Source organism: Cupressus sempervirens, chromosome 10 (assembly GCF_028749045.1).
Source record: "Cupressus sempervirens isolate cs-2001-9-10 chromosome 10, ASM2874904v1, whole genome shotgun sequence".
Lineage (NCBI taxonomy): Eukaryota > Viridiplantae > Streptophyta > Pinopsida > Cupressales > Cupressaceae > Cupressus > Cupressus sempervirens.
The window spans coordinates 816,824,756-816,848,494 of NC_143127.1; the positions used below are offsets into that span (position 1 = coordinate 816,824,756).

The 23,739-nt window shown below is 33.8% G+C and overlaps 1 protein-coding gene across 1 annotated transcript; it reads right to left on the bottom strand.

Moving 5' to 3' along the window:
• Positions 1 to 4,253: 4,253 nt before the first annotated feature.
• Positions 4,254 to 5,263, bottom strand: LOC149536442 (uncharacterized). The gene is made up of 2 exons (XM_089806291.1): positions 5,047 to 5,263; positions 4,254 to 4,822 (listed from the first exon to the last, which is right to left on the bottom strand). Exons 1-2 carry the CDS (start codon positions 5,261 to 5,263, stop codon positions 4,254 to 4,256), a joined length of 786 nt encoding a protein of 261 aa, XP_089662417.1.
• Between the last annotated feature and the right edge of the window lie 18,476 nt (positions 5,264 to 23,739).

Genomic DNA, 23,739 nt, shown 5'->3' on the forward strand with positions numbered 1-23,739 from the left:
GAAGTATTCTATCCATAAATGGTTCAAGATTATTGTCAGAGATATCACTATAACTATTCACACACTTTCCTTTTCCTTTCTTCTTAAGAACCAGCTAAGATTTGCAAGAAGATTCAATAATAGTAGGAGTAAAATTATCAAAGTTTGACAATTCAAAAGGAGTAAGTCTACTAACTTATCCTTCTAAGGCTAGATTGTTACTAGGGGTACATCTCAATTCTTGTATTTTAGAAACTCTAATAGCATTAATAAGAAGTAAGATTCTCAATACCTTGCCGATCAATGTTTCATCATCAATCTTTCCATTGGATCCTCTAATAGAATTCTCTACTTATTTGACTCATCCACAGTATTGAGAAAAGGTTTCACCTTTTTTCATTCTCATTTCATCAAACTTGCCTCTCAAACTTTCTAATTTTTCTCTCAAAACATTTGTGTCTCCTCCATAGATAGTTTGCAGTGTATCCCATATTTTCTTAGTAGTAGTGCACTCCTTTATGTCATAAAACTTAGTATAGCTTAGGGCTGAAGCAATATCCAACATAGCCTAATTGTGTTCTTGCTTCTCTTTCAGCTATTGAGTTGTTAGAGGTCTTTGCATCTCTTCATATGTATTTTCCATATAATACATTGTCACTTCTCCAATTCCTCTCAGATTCAACTTCATCAAACTCTGCCATGCAAGGAAGTTCTCCTTGTTTGATCTAGGTACCTCCTTTTTTCACATCTTGATCTTTAGCTTCAAGTACTTTCAAATGTTTCTGTACAAGCACCAAAGCTCTAATACCAATTATTATAATGATTTGAAATAACTAAGAGGGGGGTTGAATCAACTAACCTCAGGTCCAAGTGTACCAATTGAACTTTTAATCACTTCAAATACTTTAGCTCTATTAGTAGCTTGATTTCTATAGAAAATAATTAACAACATAAACTTGCAATATCCTAATAGTAAAAAACTTGCAAAATGTAAAATATTAATAATAAAACATGTTAGATAACATCCACACAAGTATGACACTAGGATTTAATGTTGAAACCCAATTTGGGAAAAGCCACTAGTAACATGTCACCAATCTTTCACTATTATAAAGAGAGCTCTTTTAGGAGCCAAACATGTTAAAGGTTATAAAGCACACTATTAAATGTGAAATTGTTAAAGGATTTAATCAACCTATTAGGAGTGGCCTTGTTAGAGAGGTTTAGAATATTCCATTAAAATGTTACCTTGATTAAAGGATTAACAAAAGGATTGTTAATTCAACCTTGATTAAAGGGTTTTAATTACTAATACAATCTATTGGTTCCTAATTTAATAGATTTGTAATTAATACCAAGGAAACAATAAATAACATATTACCTAGGGTTTAGCTAGTTCCCATGCTAGCTATATCTTATTTGGGTCTGGACCAACTTAACAAAGCACTTATACTTTCTACACTTTAGGATTTGCTAACCAAGGTGGGTTAACCTAAGGATTTGACACCTTTTATGAATAATACTCTATAATACAAACCTTTCACAACATATTTTAGCCTTGAAACTTCTTAAAATTACAAAATAAATGACAAATCAATAATAGTTAATGATGAACTTGACAGATTCATGCAAGAAGTAATGACCAACTTTACACTCCATTATGACAGTAATTCTTTAATGATGTTTTATTTATAAAAAGTGTGTTCAGGCTAAGAAAAGGTTGGTATTGCTTGATTTCTTCAACTATAAGACCATTCCTTTAATCCATTGTTAAATAGAGTCATATCAGTTAACATTTAGATTTATTTAATTGACTTGCAACTAAATCCATCGACTATTAATCTCTAAATCATATACTTATCATATCTCTTTCATACCCTAAATGATCCTATCATTACATAGAAGCATTTACTTAATTATTTTAATAAAAATTAACTCCAATATGATATACAACTCATTAAATTACATTTGAATAAAATGAAATTTGTTCATTCATTCTCAAAATCTCAAAAGAAAGAAAATTGAGAATTTTTTTTTGAGACATATGTACCCTACAACTCTTTCTTGTATTAACTTCTATGAAAATAATAAATAGTTATGATATGTTATTTATGACAGAGATATAGGAGTACAACCAAACTTTCATTAAACTCCAAACTTCTATAGAAAACAAGCTAAATACATCAAATGCTTAACACAAAACCTAGAATGGACTCTAAAATGATATGTATCATCAAAGAATAAGATTTCAGACCCCTTTTCTAAGATTTGGGAATCACTTTATAGAAGAAGGATTGAAACAAACTTCAGGATAGTGAGGGCTAACACATGTGAAAATATTGTTTCATAAAAGACAACACAAAGAAGAATCTAGAAATAGCCAAAACTTGGGCAACTGTCTTTATAGTTGTTCAAGATCAACTCTTTTTTTGCAACATGAGAATACCCACAATAGGTGAACTGCAAAGATAAGGAATCTCATTGAATTAGTTGTCCTTCCTCTATTTTCTAGTGCAACTTCTTTCATATCATTCAATCACTATCTCTAGAGGGAAACAACTTAATCTCAACTATAACCTCCCATATGGTAATATCAGTTTCAATGTCTAGCTAGTTGGCTCCTCTAATAGTATTCAACTCATTCGAACATTTGTTCCATTTTGAATCTCTTATAGCTTTTACCTCTACAATAAATTTTTTTTATGTCCTTTTCAATTTTGTACAAGATGTCAGTCATATCATATTTGTTGCCACATTAGTTTCATTGTTACAACAAGAAAGAAACCTCTTGTGCTTCAAAATATTCTCAAAAGATGTGGACCATTACTGCCATTCTTTCAAGTTACCTTTACTATCAACACTTTTTGATATAAATCTAGGTGTACCTTCAGTTCGAAATATAAGAGAAGTAACTGAGAGGGGAGGGGTGAATTAGTTACTACTAAAATAAATCCTAGATCCCTTAGATGTTAGTATAAAGAAATAAACTTTGATAACTGAATACTATTGATGCTTAGTAAGCACACATAAAATGTTGTAATTTGGTAATTACTGATTATGCAAATTTGAAATGTTATCTGTTATTACTATTATGTTAACTTAGTTGCAAACACATAAAAGAAAAAAGAATGAACACATTTGACACTAGGATTTAACATGGAAACCCAATTTGGAAAAAACCACCAATTGCAACTAGTTACTATTTTCACTCTTCTAAAGTGAGCGTTGTTAGGAGCTAACCCTATTAAAGGCTATAAAACACACTGTTAGGTGTGACCCTGTTAAAGGATTTAATCACCTTGTTAGGAGTGGCCTTGTTAGAGGTCTTGAGACAATTCAATAGAATTGCCACCTTGTTAGAGAATTTACAAATAGATGTTTTTGATAAGATAAATAGGCTTTGAAGGGACCCCGAAACCCTTTAGAAATCAAGAATTTTCAATGAAGCCCAAACCAAAAAACTACAATCCTAAGGAAGAATGGGTCACAAAATAGAAGTAACCAGAGTGGCATCACAAATAAAAAAGTACACATTAGCCACACAACCAAGTTTTGAAGTGTGCCTGAAACCCTATATGAGACAACAAAGGAGAATCAAGTCACCAAACAAAAGGTAACCTAGTGGCAAAAAATAAAACAAGACAATAACAACCACAAAAATAGGTTTTTATTAGGCTTCTAAAAACCCAAAATGAAACACACTGCCAAGAGAAAAAGGCCAAAAGAGCCAAGGGACAATTGGCCAAAAGCCAGGAGAGTCAAACTTTTCATTTTGAGCCCTTCTTGTTAGACCTCAGTGCCATGTCAAAAGAGGGAGTGGGTGACTTTACCTTTTTTCCTTTTACTATAGTCCATCTATCCTCCACCAATCTAGTAGCCTTCTGCCACCAAAAATCAGCACCATCACAGCTAGAACCTAAAACCCCAGAGGCCAGGGAAAAGGATGAAGAAGAGGAAGTGACAACAAAGACCTGAGATAGAACAATGGCACCCAGAAAAGGTACCACAGGATGAACTACCTTGGAAACACTAGAAGAAAGACCAACAACCACAACTAAGGGAGCCAAAAGTGGATCCATCAACAAGAATTTAAGAGAGGGTAGATCAATAGAGACAAGAGCAGAGTCTAACCTAGAAACTGGGAAATCTAGAGACAGACAAGCTATCACCACTGAAGGAGCTAGAGGAGGGGACATAAAAGAAATATAAGCAGAATCCACCCTAGAAATAGGGACAACAGTAGGAAAACTAGGAACAAGAACAGAAACCAGAGCCTAGCCAGCAATCACCATGGAAGGGTTTGAAGGAGGAACCTTCTTCAAGATGCCAGGAGAAGAAAGAATTTGAGAAGAGTTCTCAACAGCCTTCTCATACGTGTAGTGGTCTTCTGAGACCCCCTTCCACCAAGAAGGGGACATTTTTAGTCTAGATTTACCTGAAGAGCACCTGACAACTAGGTGACCTGTCAAGTGGCAATTCTTGCAATGAAAGGGGATACCCTCATAGTCTAGAAGAATATTCCAAGAACCAAGAGGATAATCCACTGAAATCATATCTGGGAGTCCCTTAGAAATGTTGATCTCAACAAGAATGCGAGCAAATGTTGACCGATACAAGTCGATTGTATCCGAGTCAGATTTCATGAAGTCTCCAAGCTTATTCCCCACATCCACCAGGAAAGGTTCCAGCCAAAGATGAAGGGGAAGGTTCAGCAGCCTTACCCACAGAGGGATCTTATTAAAAGTTTCAGTCGAAGGGTTGAAATCCTTGTGCCAAATTTTTTCCATCAAGGGAAACTTCCCATCCCAAGAGAAATTATTGCTAAGGATGGCATTTCTATCATCTGCAATATCAAATTTCACAATAAAAAACCCCTTACCATAGGGTAAATCTAGGCACTCTTCAAAATGAATGGTTCCCAAACATGGGATATCCATGCATGCAAATCTAAAAGAGAGGGCCAGAAACCCTTAAAGCAAAAGATAGTAGCCAAAACCATGAAATCATCCAAATTAATAGAAATATTTTCAAATATAGAAGAATTTAGGTGAATCCTTTTTGGGTTACAAACCACAATTGGCATAGCAACACGGAACCCCGAATGCACGGTATCACGAAACCTCGACTGCATAGTCTGACCACCAATACCAACCTCAAATTCAGCCTCATCAACAAAGGAAATGGCTGAACCACCCACAACTCTAGGTGTAACCCTATCCCAATCAATAGAAGTAGAAGCTACCACCACAAAGCCAGACATAGGAGAAGAAGCCAAAGCAGGCATCAAAAAGAAGCCAGATGTAGGAGATAGAATAGGATGGGCTAGGCAAAAATCCAGATAGGAAGCCAAATCGAGACACAAGAGAAAGAACAGAACTCAAGCCCAAGCCAATCCTAGGTGTAGAAGCTAAGTCTGAAGCCAAAGCCAGGTGTAGGAGCTAGGCGCAATAGACGAAATGAAGCAAGGGGCTAAAGCTGAAGTCGAAGCCTTATGCAAGGAGCCAGGCAGGAAGAAAATACAAAAAATATTAGCTTAAAAACAAGCTAAAAGCCAAGCACATAATCCAAAATGAAGCTCGGGGTAGAAGTCAACATCGAAGCCAGGTACATGAGCTTGGTCAAAGCCAAGGGCTAAAGCCAAAGCCAAAGCCAAGCATAGGGAGCCAGGCGAGAAGAAAAATTCAAAAAATAGCCAAGTATGAGAGATACATTTCTTGGAGTAATGTTAGGGAACTTGCCTATATTTTTTTAAATTATTAACCCTTGGTTGTAAGCAATATAGGCAAGAAGTCCCACTATTTCACCAAGGATCAATAACAAAATATTCTCAATTAAGATCCACAGTAGATAATGGCCCTATGGGGACTTGAACTTTGGTTGTAGGTCCTACAACCAAGATAAAATTTATTAATCCTTGGTTGTAAGCACTACAGGCAAGAAGCCTCACTATTTCACCAAGGGTCAATGGAAAAACATTCTTAATTAAGATCCATAGTAGAGAATGGCCCTATGGGGACTTGAACCTAGGCCCTACATGCAAAGAAGCCCCACCATTTCACCAAAGGGACAAGCCAACTTTGTTAGGAGATTTAGATCACTGCTACAATGGTTAGAGAGTAACAATGAGATGACTTGATTTGAATGCAATTGAATTGCTGATTAAAGATCTATGTTCTGGCTTGTACTTGATCCATCCTAATGAAAAATAGCTTTTCTACTTAGCAAGGATATTCTACTTATCCTTCAAATTTTCTTCCTCTCTTCATCATTAAATCTTCAATACATTCATCACATCTTCATACTTTTTCTCAATTTAAAATTCTCAACTTAACCTTATATCTTTTATATTGTCAATACACACTATTAAATGTGACCTGGTTAAGGGATTTCAATCACCCTATTAGAAGTGAGCCTTGTTAGAGGACTTTAGGCCATTCACTTGGAATGCCACCTAGTTAAAGGATTTACAAATGACTATTGGTCAACCTTAATCCAAAGGACTTACCCTAGACTGATAAAATTGTTAGAGAGTAACAGTAGAGCTTTGATCTTATACAACTTACAATTTCTCTTGTAGATTTCATATCTTTTTTCAACCTTCAATTCTACTTGGCTTTCATACTTTTTAGTTCTGATAGCTTGTTCACCCTTCAAGCATATATCTCCTTAAGCCTTCTTGCTTAACATGCTATTACAAATTCTCCTCTTGGGTCACTTGATGAAGCAAAAAATTTAACTCCTCCTCCTTAGGTTCTCACAGATGACTCTTTTGCTTCATGAATAAACATTCCTATAAATAGGAAATTAGGATAGTTTCCTGCTCATTTTCTATCGTCCAATTTAGGATTTTGAATGGATTAGGTAGGATACAATGTATCTACCCCATATCTTGTATTTTCTAGAAACATCTCCTAGAATTGATTAGAATTCACCTAAAAGTGGTTTACATAAAATTCTATGCCACTAGCTCATCAACCTTATCTTCCTGCTGGTTCAAAAGTTTCAAGAAAATAAACTTGTTAGCTTAGATTCGATGAATCTTTGATCTTTAACATAATGCAACAACTTGGCACATACTGCGTTGCTCGACATGAACTATAAAATCACTTGGCATCATCTAAAGTTTATTGATGCTCAACATCAACTAAAATTTACTCAATATCAACTATCTTGCTTGGCATCTACTAGAAATTTCTTTTGCTTAACTCCAACTAACTTTCTACTTGGCTTGCATTGACTTTGCTCAACACCTACTATCCACTCGGTCAAGCTTGGCAAAGAAAATTTGTGTAACTTGTTCTTCTAAACTTTCTAAGTATAGCCAACATTTTGTAACCTTAAGTAGATTGTCAATACATCATGCCATCACTACCTTAACTGATCCTTGTACTTTATTACATAATCATAACTCAACCTTTCCTCTAGGTGCTATTGTTACCTCTTATTGATCAAATCCTCTTCATCAATCAACTAAGTGATAGTACTTGGATCTTATAAGCAGTTGTCTATCATCAAATAGTAAGTTTGACATTAGTGAAAAAATAATGATTGAAACACATAGTCTTCTTCAACAATCTCCTTCTTTCAACAATCTCTCTTAACAATGATCTTTTCAATCAAATTTCAATAATCTCCCTCTTTTGCATTAATGGAAAACCAAACTGATCAACCAAGTCAATCAAATGATGAACATCTTGTTCAACCAATCTAACTAGGTTAAAATAGTAAGAAAATACAAAAAAAAACTTGTATTGAAATGTCTCCCTTTATCAAAAACTTCCATCTTCTGATTAGGTTACAAAACTCTTTCTTATAACTCCCTCTGAGTTCTTTCATGTATCTCCCTCTTACTAGGTAGAAAATGTTTTCTCCCTCTTTCTTACATCATTCACGTGTCCTCTTCTAATTAGCAACATCAACAATTATTTGATCTCCCTCTAAGATCAATAACATTTGCATCTTTGATACTTTCTCCTTTTGATGATGATCTTTCTCCCTCTTTGATCAACAGACCAGTTTAGGACTTTCTCCCTCTTATCTCTTGCACTTGATCAGTAAAACTCTCCCTCTTTGACAACAATGCCAAAGACATATACACAACATTTGTCATCTTAAAACATGTAGATATAAGGTTTTACAATTTCTTTAGTTTCTCCCTCTATCACCTTGCTTGTGATTGATTTGAAGTTTCAACTTTGTGATTACTTTAGGCAGTTCCTAAAGTAAGATCTACTACATCAATTTGTATTATATGAACATCAACTTGTTTGATGTAGGCCACTCCTTATATTACTTAAATAGCATTTGATAGGGGTATCACCCCTAGTTTACCTCTTAGATACTCATGAGCATCCTTAGGTAATGGTTTTGTGAAGATATCAACAATTTTTTTCCTTTGAGTTAACATATTCCATCTTCACCTCTTTATGTTGCACTAACTCTCTCACGTAATGGTACTTGATTGCAATGTGCTTTGTCTTTGTGTGCATTACTAGATTCTTTGATACATTGATAGCACTTGTATTATCACAATAAATCATCATTGGTTCTATGATCTCTTTCTTCATTCCTTTGAGTAGCTATCTGATCCATACAATGTTTGTGCAGTTGACAACAACAACAACATATTCAACTTTAGTAGTAGATTGTGAAGTACAACTATGTTTCTTGCTAGTCCATGTAACTACTCTCTTGCCTAAGAAAAATTATCCTCCACTATTGCTCTTTTTTTCATCAATGTTTCCAGCCCAATCAGCATTAGTGTAGGCTCTTAATTCAAACTTTTCATTCTTCTTGTAGTACAGACCAAACTCTTTTGTTTCTTTTAGATATCTCATTATTCTTTTCATATCCATTAAATGATTCTCCCTTGGATTAGTAGAGAATCTTGTAGCTATCCCTACAAATAATGCAATATTAGGTCTACTATGTACTACATATTGTAATTTGCCAATCATAGACCTATATAATGTTTGATTCACCTCAACTAGATCATCATTCTTTGACAATTTGTGTCCTATCACCATAGGTGTATTGACTGATTTGAAATATTCTAATCCAAAAGTCTTCAATATTTCTTTGACATACTTTGATTGAGTGATGTATATACCATACTTCATCTAATAGACTTGCAAACTCACAAAATTTTTGATTTCTCCAAACATTGACATTTCAAATTCTTGCTCCATCGAATTTGTAAAATCTTTACATAAAGCATCTTGACCTCCAAATATGATATCATCAACAAATATTTCATATAGCAAAATACCTTTTCCTTTTTTTTGTCTTTATGTATAAATTGTTGTTATCATCAATCCTTTCAAATCCAATATTCACAAGATAAGTATGAAGCCTCTCATACTAGGCTCTTGGTGCTTGTTTCAAACCATATAGTGCTTAGTGTAGTCTACATACCATATTCTTATTGTTATTGTCAAAAAAACCTTTTAACTATTGTATGTAAACTTCCTCTTCTAATATGCTATTTAGAAATGGAAATTTAACATCCATCTGATAAACTTTGAAACCTTTGTATGCCACATAAGCAAGTAGAGTTCTTACTCCTTCCATTCTTACAATAGGGACAAATGTCTCCCCATAGTCAATTCCTTCTTCTTGTGCATATCCTTTGCAAACTAATCTTTTTTTTTCTTGTAACTTCACCATTATCATCTAGCTTTTTTTTTATCACCCACTTGGTGCCAATCACATTCTTGTCTTTTGGTCTAGGAACTACACTCCATGTTTTATTCTTCTCTATCTATTCAATCTCTTTTTCCATAGCTTTGTACTAGTCCACATCTTCTAATGCATCTTTTACTATTTTGGGTTCCTTCATGCTTAGAAAAAATGATTCACTTGTTAATTTATTTCTTGTCATTGGCCTAGCATCTTTGTTTCCAATGATTTGACCAGTAGGATGATGTCTTTTGACATATGTGGACAATCTTGGCTTAGCTCTTATTTTTTTATTTTCTCTTCCTAATTCAAAATCACTATGTACATCTCTATTAGGTATCACAACATCTCTTTCATGTTTACTAATCTCAGAATCAGAATGTGCATCTTCTTCATTTTGTAACTCAGCATATGAATGCATCTCAGTTTCTAAATGTAACTTGACATTCACAGGATGTGACTCGACAGTCACTAATACTTGTTGTTGGTTTGTCACTTGATTTTCAGAATCTTCTTCAACATGCATTCCTTCATAAAAGTATACAAATGATTTTTCTTTCATAGATTTAGCCTCACGTACCTCTGTAAATTCATCAAAATTGACATTTGCACTTTCCACAATTTTGTTAGTGTTAGTATTTAAAAACTTATAGGCTTTACTTCTTATGAAGTATTGAAGGAATATACCTTCTTCACTTTTTGCATCAAGTTTTCCATTCCTAACATATTTAAGAATGTAGCACTTGCTTCCAAATATCTTAAAATATTTTGCATTGGGTGGATATGCATACCATAGTTCAAATAGTGTTGAATGAGTACCTTTCTTGATTTGCAAATGGTTCAATGTATATACAACAATACTTACAACTTCTCTCAAGTATTTCAGAGAAACATTCTTATCTATCATAAGTGTTCTAGCATAGTCCATTATAGACTTATTTCTCCTTTTAGCAATCCCATTTTGTGGAGGGGTCCTAGGGGTAAATTTTTGTCTTTTGATTCCTTTGTCATTACAAAACATCTCAAACTTATTTGATGTGAATTCTCCTCCTCTATCTAATCTCAAGCATTTTAGACTTTTACCTTTTTCTTTCTCAACTCTTGCCAAGTACCACTTAAACATTTCAAAAGCATCAAAATTTTGTTTCAAAAACATGACTGTCATCATCCTAGAATAATCATCAATAAATAGCATTATGTACTTCTCTCCTCTATAACTTTTTACTTCAATTGGTCCACACAAGTTAGTATGAACAATCTCTAGTATTTCTTTAGAGGTATAAGCTTTACTCTTAAAGCTTGACTTTGTCATTTTTCCTAGCTAACATTGTTTGCACACTATATTATCAAGTTTATTCAACTTAGGCAGACCTCTAACTTTCTTCATGTTACTAAAGTTAACCAAGTTATCAAGATTAACATGACATAATCTTTTGTGCCAAAGCCATACATCATCAAATTTTGTAACAAGACAAGTAGCATCCTCTATTTCAAGATAGAATATATTATTTCTAGTTTGATTACCTTTTCCAACTAGGTTCCCATTTATGTCAAATATCTTACCAGTCTTGCTTCCAAATTCAACCTTGCATCCCAAATTATTCAATTGTGACACACTCAACAAGTTATAGTTTAATCCTTCAACATAGTAAGCATCGTCACATGAAATCTTGTCTATGAGTTTGATAGAACCTTTTCCTTTTATCAAACATCATGCATCATTACCAAATCTTACACTATTTCCATCATAAAAATTTAAGGTAATGAGCTTTCTTTGTCTCCAGTCATGTGATGTGAACATCTACTATCAATGATCCATCTATCATTTTTGTTCACACAAGTCATAAGTGTAGTTGCCTCATCTTCATCAGATTCATCCTTCATTCAAACATACACCACTTCATCATCATGTTCATCAAAATCATCCCTGGTTTACTCTTCACCAATGTAGCATGACTTCTTTCCTTTTTCTTTGTAATCTTTTCTATCATATTCTCTTCTATTTTTGTACTTTTTTCCATCTCTATAGTTCTTCTTCTGTGTACATCTTGTAGCAATATGGCCAACCTCAATGCAATTGAAACAAATGATGGGTAGCTTACCTTTGACGTACCTTTTCCTCTATAAAATCTTCTTGCCAGTAGTGCTTCCAATTGTTCAACATATTCCTCATCTATGTCACTATCACTAGATACACATTTTTATCTTTCTCTTCTTCTTCTTCTACTTCACCTCATTAGAGTCCTTCAATTACAACTTAGCTTTGAAAGTAGATTCAAGACTCTTGGGTTTGTAGTTATCAAAATTAGATAGCTCAAAAGCAGTGAGTCTATCTACCAGACCTTTAAAAGTTAGATCATTTCATGAAATAGATCTCAGTTCTTGAATTGCAGAAACTTTGATAGCATAAATAGGCAATAATGTTCTCAAGAATTTTCTTAACACAGTATCATCATCTATATGACCATTAGCTCCTATTATTGCACTAAAAAATTCTTTTATTCTAGCAACATATTGAGTAATATTCTCACCTTCTTCCATTCTCATATCATCAAACTTACCTCTGAGGCTTTCAAATTTGGCTCTTTGAACATTTTTTTGTCCTCCATAGATGCTGTGTAGAGCATCCCACATTTTCTTTTCAATGTTATAGCCTTTGATATCATCAAATTTGGCATAGCTTAGGGTAGAGGCAATCTCCAAAATCACCTAATTGTGTTCTTTCTTCTTCTTCATATCTTCAGCAGTTAGGGATCCAACTAGATCAACATGTTCTACTATAATGGTAGATTGTGCATGATCTCCAAGTCCTCCAAGGTGTATCTTTATCAAAATTTTCCATGTAGGAAGTTATCTCTATTGAGCTTGGGTACTTCTCTTTTAAACATCTCGATCTGTATGCTTTAGTACCTTGAAACTAGCTCTCTTAAGTAGAAAGCTCTGATATCAATTGTTGGAATACTTTAGAATAACTGGGGGTGGGGGTGAATTAGTTATCCAAGGTCCAGATGTATAAATACAACTTTTTACAATTTAGTGAACCCATAAGACATTCAAATCCATGCATGCAACTTACATGATTATGCAATCACTAAAACTTTTATGTTACTATCAAATCAACTTGCAAAAATGTAAAGCATGAAACACAACAGATTCATCAACACACTTGACACAATGATTTACATGGAAATCCAATTTGGGAAAAACCACCAATAACATGCTACTCCTTTTCACTCTTCTGAAGTGATGCCCTATGAAAGGCCAACCCTATTAAATGTTACAGTACACATTGTTAAATGTGAACTGGTTAAGGGATTTCAATCACCATATTAGAAGTGAGCCTTGTTAGAGGACTTTAGGCCATTCACTTGGAAAGCCACCCAGTTAAATGATTTACAAATGACTATTAGGTCAAACTTAATCCAAAGGATTTACCCTAGACTGATACAATTGTTAAAGAGTAATAGTAGAGCTTTGATCTAATACAATTTACAACTTCACGTGCAAATTTTAGATCTCTGTTTAGTCCTCAATTTTACTTGGCTTTCATACTTTATAGATTTGATAGCTTGTTCACACTTCAATTATATATCTCCTTAAGCCTTCTTGCTTAACATGCCATTGCGGATTCTCTTCTTGGGTCATTTGATGAAGCAAAACCCTTAACTCCTTCTCCTCCTTAGGTTCTCGCACATGACTCTTTTGCTTCATGACCAGACATTCCTATAAATAGGAAATTAGGATATTTTTCCATTCATTTTCCATCATCTAATTTAGGGTTTTGAATGGATTAGGTAGGATACAATGTATCTACCCCATATCTTGTATTTTATAGAAACATCTTCTAGAATCCATTAGAATTTGAATAAAAATGGTTTGAATTAAATTCTGTGCCACCAACTCATCAACCTTATCTTCCTCCTAGTTCACAAGTTTCAAGAAATCAAACTTGTCGGCTTAGATTTGGTGAATCTTCAATCTTTAACATAGTGCAATAGCTCAACATTATCAATCTTCTAATTCTTAACACATAATGCATTGCTCAACATCAAGTGTAAAATCACTCAGCATCATCTAAAGTTTACTGATGCTTGACATCAACTAAACTTTACTCGACATCAACTATCTTTCTTGACATCCACTAGAATTTTCTTTCACTTGTCTCCTACTGACTTTTTGTTCGGCTTGCACTGACTTTTCTCAACACCTACTATTTACTCAGCCAAGCTTGGCAAAAAAAATTTGTGTAACTTGTTCTTCTAAACTTTCTAAGTATAGCCAACATTTTGTAACCTTAAGTAGATTATCAATACATCATGTCATCACTATCTAAGTTGATCCTTGTACTTCATTACATAATCATAACTCAACCTTTCTTCTAGGTGCTATTATTACCTCTTATTGATCAAATCCACTTCATCAATCAACTAAGTGATAGTACTTGAATCTTATAAGTAGTTATCTTACTAGAAAATAGGAGGTTTGACATTAGTGACAAAACAATGATTGAAACACGTAGTCTTCTTCAATAATCTCCTTCTTTCAAAAATCACTCTTAAAAATGATCTTTTCAATTATATGTCAACACAACCAAGTGAGCTCAATTAGCACTAGTTCCATCCAACTTTTCTACATTAACCAAGTGAGCTTGGTTAACATTCACCTTCTGTAGACTTTCCTTCAATGCTTGAGTGAACTCGGATGACATTGCCTTCTAAACTAGACAATCACAGGAATGCTCGGTAGACACAAAAAACTATCTTCACTACCCAAGTGAGCTCAGCATATATTGACTAATAATGATATGAAATTTGTGTAATATCAAAGACAATACACAAGTAATCAATTATATCAAAAAATCTCCCTCTTTGGAATTTATGGCAACATAACATGTCATAACACAATGAAATTTTAGATTTATTCTTGAGAACTCCCTGTATCAGTATGAGCTCTTCCTTTCACTAGATTCTTCCTCTATTTGCAAAACTTCTACCAAGTTCATTTACAAAACTTTCTCCCTCTTACAATAAACTTCTCCTTCTTTGGAATGATAAATTTTTTTGAGATATGATAGTAAACTTCTCCCTCTTTGAAAACACATGCCAAGGACAATTTTTTTTTTAATATCAATGTACCTTAAGTAGTGATTCATTTGCAATATGCCCTTGTAAATTCTGCACCAACTGATTGATCTTCAACTTAGCTCTGGTTGATGCATCGATGCATCACTAAACTTTATTTAGTGAGATTTAGATAGGAGAATGACCCCTAGCTTACCTCTTAGATACGAAAGTGCATCCTTAGGTAATGACTTGGTAAATATGTCTGCAATATGTTCTTTTGTATTCACATATTCCAATCTGACTTCTTTATCCTACACCAACTCTCTTAAGAAGTGATATGTTATAGAAATGTGCTTTGTTTCGGTATGCATCATTGGATTCTTTGATATATTGATTGCACTGGTGTTATCATAGTACATGACTATTGGATCCTTGATCTCTATCTTTATTCCTTCCAACAATTGTTTGAACCAAACAATGTTAGAATAATTAACTATTACTGCCACATATTCTACCTATGTTGTGGATTGAGAGATGCAATTTTGTTTCTTGCTTGTCCAAGACACTAGTCTTTTACCAAGAAAGAATGCTCCACCACTAGTACTTTTTCTATCATCAAGACTTCCTACCTTGTCAACACGTGTTTCTACTTTTGAGTCCAAATTGCTTCCAATTTTATACTATAAGCCATAGTTTTCAATACCTTTTAGATATCTCATGATTCTCTTCATTGCCATCATGTGATTTTCTCTAGGATTTTCTGAGAATCTTGCCACCATTCCAACTGCTTGAGCAATATCAGGCCTTGTATGTACTACATACTACAATTTTCCAATCATTAATTTGTATGTGGTCTAACCTACTTCTTTTGAATTATCATTCTTGGAAAGCTTATGTCTAGTAGACATAGGGGTTCCAACTAGTCTTGAATCTTCCATTCCAAACTTCTTTAGTATCTCCTTGATATACTTAGATTGAGTGATGTAGATACCATTTTTGTTCTACTGTATCTGCAACCTAACAAAGAATTTTATCTCACTAAACATAGACATCTCAAACTATTTACTTATTTCTTCTAAAAATTCTTTGTGAAAGTCATCATTTCCTATAAATAGAGTATCATTAACAAATATTTTTGCAAGCACAATCTTCTTGTCTGGTCCTTGTTTGATATGCAGACTATTATTATCATTTTTTCTTTGAAAACCAATCTATACCAATTAATTATGAAGTCTTTCATACCAAGCCTTGGGAGCTTGCTTGAGATCATATAATGCTTTGTGTAACTTGCAAACCATGTCACTTCTGCTAGGATGTACAAAACATTTTGTTTGTTCAATGTAGACTTCCTCATCAAGAATTCTATTCAAGAATGTAGATTTAACATCCATTTGATACACTTTAAATCCTCTATGTGCTGCATATGCTAGTAAAGTTCTAACATCTTTCAATCTTGCTATAGGAGCAAAAGTCTCACCATAATCAATACCTTCTTCTTGAGAATAACCTTTACATACCAATCTTTCCTTGTTTCTTGGAACTTTTCCATCTTCATTAATCTTATTTATGAACACCCACCTTGTGCCAATTACATTCTTATCTTTGGGTCTAGGAACAAGAGTCCAAGTTTTGTTCTTTTCTATTTTTTCTATTTCTTCATTCATTGCTTCAAGCCAAATTTCATTTTTCAGGGCATTTTTCACATTTTTAGGTTCAAATTTAGCAAGTAAACATGTACCTTTTGATTTTCTTCTTGTCATTGTTCTATCAGATTTGTCTCTAATGATTTGATCAAGTGCATGATGCTCTAACATATCTTTCTAACATAGGCTCTTTAGATTTTGAATGAGTTCCATTGTCCTCATCATGAACTTCAATATCAAGTTTAGGTTCCACTGTCTGTGACTCAGGTCCATCAGACTTGGTTTAAACTAGCTTGGTAGCCTTTGAATGTGACTCGGGTTGCACTATCTATAACTCTATGACTGTTAGAGATTTTGGGGATTTGGGAGATGAAGCCTCCTTTCTTTCAGATAGGTTTGGCAGGGTATCATGTTCATAGTAAATGGATCTTCTATAATTCTCTGGTTCCTTGTTTCTTTCTTCTTCACTCATTTATACAAACTCATCAATTCTAACATGTGCACTTTCTATTATTTTATGAGTAGACAAATTCAAACCTTTTACATAAAATTTGCCTTTTGTTGGTGTAAATACATATTCACTATTTACACTTACTTAAGTTTACTTAGGTTAATGCATTATTTTATTATTTTGCATTATTTTATTATTTTTATTTGTGAGACACTTAGGAGTTTGTGCTCCTTTTTGAGTTGTCATGTTGACAACACAGGAGCAGGCAACTCTATTTTAGCACATGGTGTCTATAACACTAATTTGCGTGTCACACCCTTGTAGGCTTATCCTCACATCATCGCACATACTTTCGTGCTTAATGGAGGATAACCCATATCTGGTGCACATGTGCCTGGTTGTATGACACACCATGGTGTTGATTACGAGGCATTCTAGATGTATCTCAGAGGCCTTTATATACAAGAAATCCTAGTGTACTCGAATCATGGCATATTGAATATATCATCATTCTGATCATACTCTCTCTCTTGGTCTATAGTTGTGCTTGTGTTTGAGTTCTTAGTTCTTGGGTGAATTTTTCCCTTAAGAAAATTCTTACATGTTATCAAAGCTCTTGGAGATTTTCTCATCATATAGCCATTTGAGACCTCGCTTGCTTCAACACTTCAGCCCAAATCTGGAGTACTGCAAAAATTGGGAGTGTCTAGAGCCAAATCTGACCTTGCCATTGTGTCTGGAATGTTGAATGATGAAGATCGACTATAATCTTGACTACCTTGGCCCAAAGTGAACTGCAAGGAAAATATTTTTTGCAAATTGGAACCTAGAGGCCCTGATTTGCAATTTGGGTATGGTCATTATTTTCAAATCTGTAATTTAATTTTAAATTAAATCTATATTTTCTTTGTTTTTCCATCATATTTTTGTGCAAATTTTTGGAATTTATTTCCTAGTAGTTTGTGCAAATTTTCAGAATTTATTTCTGAGCATAGAATTTTTTATAGCAAAATCAGGCTATCAGATCTCGGCTCTGCTATTTGGAGGAATTAATTATTGTTCGCAAGAGAAATTATTTTATTTCTGCAGGCATATTCCATTATCCTCAGTGCAAAGGTCATACTATGTACATTATTCACAGCGGGCACATCACATATTTTGGCGAGCGGATATAACACCGAGGAAGGAGTCAAAAACACTGGCAAATATTCTCCTTATTCCAGTCACCCACAACTTGGTTATTTATTGCTTGCACTATTTTCTTTATAAATAGCTCAAAAACCCACTGCATCACTCATGTGTGATAATTAAAAAGTTTTCGGTGCTACTTTTGTGGATTTCCTAGCACTCTTTATACATGGTTGTGGTTCAAATTTTGTCTAGCCCTCGCACACTATTTGGGATTATCTGGCATGATCTTTGATGAAGTCTACAGTTCTGTTAAGGCAGTAAGGCAAAACCATTTGGTGGTAGTCTAAACCACCCCTAAGGGTTTTCCAGCATTGATGAGTTTATTTTCTGGCATTGACAAGTTTATTTTCCTGACGTCATTATTTTTAAGTTTTTCAAACCTGCATTGACGGGTCTTCCTACCCACAGGTGTACACACGGAGGCCTCACAACAAAGACGCATGGAGCAGTATCATTTGTCCACTTAACACATCAATGAAGATTCTAGGAGTGCCACATCACCACGTGGAAACCAAAATTTACTGCCATGTTAGCATAAGTATGTCTACCATGTGTCTATCCATGTAAGCCACTAGTTGTACTTCCATAATAGCATACAAATTTTTCCATGTGTCAATCCGTACTATATAGATGACACAGTTAGCTTGCCACATTAGCCGACGCATTTTTTGCTGGCATCATCATTTTCACTAGCTTAAATTTGATGTCCATTTGACCGTCAAACCCAACCCTTTTATAACTACAGTGACAACTGTTTGACCATCAAATTTAAGATCATAGTTTTTGCTCCAAACCCCTCTCTAGATTGCATTTCAGTTTGGAAACCTGACTTCACGAGCTCATAACTTGGACATCCAGACTCTGATTCAGGTGTATTTTTTAAAAAAATTAGGTAAAATTTCCTAAATTTTCTAGTGGTGGTGTTGTTTTCTAATTTTGGTGCACAAATTTTGTAAAAATTGCATTTTTGGTGATTGTACTTGCATAATCCTACCTTTTGCAACTTCAAACGCTCCATACGGGCACATCTGGTCACTTTTTTAGGTTTCATTTTTTGAAAGTGTGTATTTTTTTGTCTACTTTCCAGAACTAAAGTTAGATTCTAGGATTGTGTGGACCAATTTCTCACTTTCAGAATTAGGCCTTTTTTGATAGTGTAAAACTTTGATTCTTTTTCAAAATTGTTGTAAATTTAAGCTACAGTGCTTACATGACATATTTAAGCCTTATAAGGCAGTTGTAAAAGAAAAATAAAAAAGTCCACTTTTTTCATTTTGACAAGTGGCCCATTGTACACACATTGCTTATAAAATGCCAAAAGCATCTTTTTGGGGGGGTCTTTTGATTGAGTGAAAAGGGGGGGGGGGGGGGGTGTGTACTATATTTTTTATGTGTCTCTATTGTGCTCTTTTCATTTTCTACATCATGGGTTTTAAATGTCCCCCTTTAACTTCACGCAACTATTCTACATAGAAAGATATTGCATGGAGTAGATTAATGGAAAAAAGATATAGCCTTTATGTTGATAGTACAATTACCAAACCTACTGATGCTAAAGAACTCATTGATTAGAAAACTCAAGACCAACAGGCTTTAGGACTTATCAGGAGTTGTGTACATGGGGATCTTCTCTTCCACATTAAAAATTGTTCAAAATCCAAAGAAGCTTGGGACAAACTTGAACAGTTGTATGGTAAGGTGGATAAAGAAAAGGGATTTCAGATTGAGGATGATCTACTTCTCTTGGATCCAAAGAATTTTGACACAATTCAAGATTACATCATCAAAACCAATGAGTATAGGGAACTTCTAAAAGATTGTGGAAATCCCATGAAAGATGATAGGTTGATTCATCACATCCTGAAGGGGCTACCTTCTGAGTACACTAACTTTTTTTTGAGTTTTAATACTCATAGGTTGACCATGGGATCTACTTACCAAAAGCCTTCATTTGACACATTTACAGAGATGTTGATTTCTGAACAATCTCACTTGTTGGATTTAGGACTTCTCAAGTCATCAAAGACCAAAGCCTTGGTGGCTAGTGATGAGCACAAATCAAGTAAAGTGGGGAAAAGCAACAACAACAAGAAGTAGTAGAAGCAGAAAACACAATTTCAGACACAACAATCCTCCTCACAACAAGGCAATTCTTCTTCAAACAAGAAGGGAAGTAATGAAAAGAAGGACAAACTCTTTTGTGCATTCTGAAAAAAGCCAAATAATTTCAAGATATAACATTTGTTGCCAAATACTTTCATTTAACTTACATTAGGTTTGTAGCCATACCATGGTTGATAGGGATTTATATTTGAATCTTTCTTCAATTGTACTCTGTTTGAGGTATGAACTGTAGTGCTGATAGCTTCCTTCTAGTATTTGAGAGTAACACTCTTTTCAATCATTAGGGTTGTTGCACAATCCATGATAGATCTATTTTTTCTTTCAGCTATACCATTTTACTATAGTGTACTAGTGGCTGATATTTGTTTTTTAATTCCTCTTTTAATGCAAAAATTATTGAATTAATTGGAGTGTCTAATCTTAAACATTTCAACCTCTTTCTAGTTTCTTTTTCTACTCTTACCAGGTATCACTTGAACTTTTGAAAGGCTTCTAATTTTTCTTTTCGATACATTACAGTCATCATTCTAGAATAGTCATCAACAAAAGAAATGAAAACCTTTTCTCCATTGTAACTCTCTATTCTAATAGGTCCACATAAGTTTGCATGAAAAATTTCTAAGACTTCTTTTGACTCATAGTTTTTTCTTTTGAAACTATTCTTTCCCATCTTACCAATTTGGCAATTCTTGCATAAACCCATATCAGGCTTCTTCAAATTAAGAATGCCTCTTACACTTCTATGTTTTCTTATCTTAACCAAATTATCAAAGTTTACATGACATATATTTTTGTGCTATAACCAACTTTCTTCTACTTGAGCAATAAAACATGAACAATCACTGAGATCAAGATAAAATAGATTACCTTTTGTTTGCTTACCAGATCCAACCGGATTTCCTTTTCCACCTAGTAGTTTGGCCTATCCATTCATGAATTCTACCTTGAATCTAATGTTATTCAACTATGCCACACTCAATATATTATGCTTTACTCCTTCAACCCAATATGCATTGACACATACAAGTTTTTTAGTCAATGAGACACATCCTTTTCTTTTTATGTTACAATGTTCATTGTTTCCAAATCTCACACTACCTCCATCATAATATTTCATGTGCTCAAGTTTTGTTTTTTCTCTAGTCATATTATGTGAACATCCACTCTCAATAATCCATATATCATTTTTTTTAAATGAGAGATAAGTGCCGTCTTATCTTCTTCATCATCAGATTCATCTTTTACAATAATATATACCATTTTATCTTCACTGTTATTAGAATCTTTAGCTATAAAAAAAAAGATTTCTTACCTTTGTCCTTATAGTTCTTGTAGTTCTTGGAATCCTTCTTGCCTTTGTGCTTATTGTTTTTCTTTTCATCTTTGATCTCTTTATTTGGACACCTTGCAGCAATGCGACCAACTTCTTCACCAGAAAAACAAATTAGAGGAACTTTACCTTTATACTTTCCTCTGCCTTTGGAATACTTCCTTGCAAGTAGGGCTTTAATGACTTCAAGGTCACTTTCTAAAATTTCTTCTAATTCTTCTTCTTCACTTCTTGATTGACCAGACTTTGATTTCTTAGCCTTTTCTTTGAGTGAGAGTTTATCTTTAAAAGCAGACTCAATAAGCTTTGATCTAGGAACATAGGTATCAAAGTTATCTAACTCAAAAGCTATCAATCTTCCAATTAGAGCATCCAAAAATATTTTATTATTTGGATCGCATCTCATTTCTTGAATAGTAGACACTCTAATTGTATAAATAGGAAAAAGAGTTCTAAGTACCTTGCTTACTATTGTTTTCTCTTAAATGTCTCCTCTAGATGCTTTGATTGTACTTACACTTGCTTTGATTCTTTCCACATATTTTGCAATGTTCTCATCTTCTCTTATTTACATCTAATCAAAATGACCTCTAAGACTTTCAGCCTTTGCTCTTCTTAATTGTCATCTCTTCCATATATGTCTTTTAGCTTGATCCACATGTCATAAGATATCTTGCAGTCTTTGACGTCATTAAATTCAACATAACTAAGAGAGGATGCACTATCAATCATCATGATGTTATGATTCTTCTTTTTAGAAATATCTTCAACAGATAATGTTCTAGTGGGAGTCTTGTATTTAGTATTAAGATATTTTCATCTTGAGTCATTTATAGTAGCCAAATGTAACCTCATAAGTCCTTGACATGCTGCAAAATTGTCTCTATTTAGCTTGGGGATATCTCTTCTATAAGACATCCTGATCTTTAGCTTACATCATTGAAACCTTCTCTGCAAGCACTAAAAGCTCTGATACCAATTTTTGAAAATATAAGAGGAGTAACTAAGAGGAGAGGGGTGAATTAGTTACTACTAAAATAAATCTCATATCTTTTAGATGTTAGTATAAAGAAATAAACTCTGAAAATTGAATACAACTGATGCTTGGTAAACACACATAAAATGTTGTAACTTGGTAATTACTAATTATGAAAATCTTAGATGTTATCTGTGATTAACATTACTTTAACTTAGTTGCAAATGCATAAAACAAAATAGCATGAACACATTTGACACCAAGATTTAATGGGGAAATCTAATTTTGGAAAAATTACCAATTGCAACTAGTTATTATTTTCACTCTTTTGAAGTGAGCCCTGTTAGGAGCCAACCATGTTAAAGGTTACAAAATACAATGATAGGTGTGACCCTATTAAAGGATTTAATCACCCTATTAGGAGTGACCTTGTTAGAGGTCTTGAGACAATTTAATAGAACTACAACCTTGTTAGAGGATTTACAAATAATTGTTAAGAAAACTCTGTTAGGAAATTTAGATGACTACTACAATGGTTAGAGAGTAACAATGAGATGACCTGATTTGAATGCAACTATATTGTTTTTTAAAGATCTATGTTTTGGCTTGTACTTGATCCTTCCTGATTAGATATAGCTTTTTTTCTGCACAAGGATATTTTGCTTATCCTTCAAATTCACTTCCTCTCTTCATCATTAAATCTTCAATACATTCATCACACCTTCATACTTTTTTTCACTTTAAAATTATTAACTTGACCTTCTACTTATATCTATTATATTATCAAGTTAGCTCACATACAACTTATAATTATGAACATTCATCACCTTAGTTGGTTAGAACAAATAGATGAATCAATTGAGGTTGATATGCCAAGATAAGAAAATCCTTTTTTAGCCAACCCAACTTGGTAGAAACTAATTCAGAAGTGATTTCCTGTGTTAACCAACATAAGCTTGATTAATAGTACAAACTTGCAAAGATCCATTGGCAATTGAATGAGCTAAGTTCACACTGGTTCCATCTAACTTTTCTACATTAACTGAGTGAGCTTGGTTAACACTCAACTTCTGCAAACTTTCCTTCGATGCCCAATTGAACTCAGTATACACTACCTTTTGAACTAGACAATCACAGGAATGCTTGGTAGACATGAAAAACTATCTTCACTGCCCGTGTGAGCTCGGGATATAGTGACTAATAGTGATATAAATTTTTTTTAACATTAAAGATAATACACAATCAATCAATTTTATCCAACACATTCAACAATGGTTTTCATCTTATTTTGGATTACTTGCATC

Coding starts and splice junctions, on each gene's coding strand:
- LOC149536442 (XM_089806291.1), bottom strand. CDS start 5,263: ATGCCTGCTTTGGCTTCTTCTCCTATGTCTGGCTTTGTGGTGGTAGCT. Junction 4,823..5,046: donor TGCTATGCCAATTGTGGTTT/GTAACCCAAAAA, acceptor TTGATATTGCAG/ATGATAGAAATGCCATCCTT.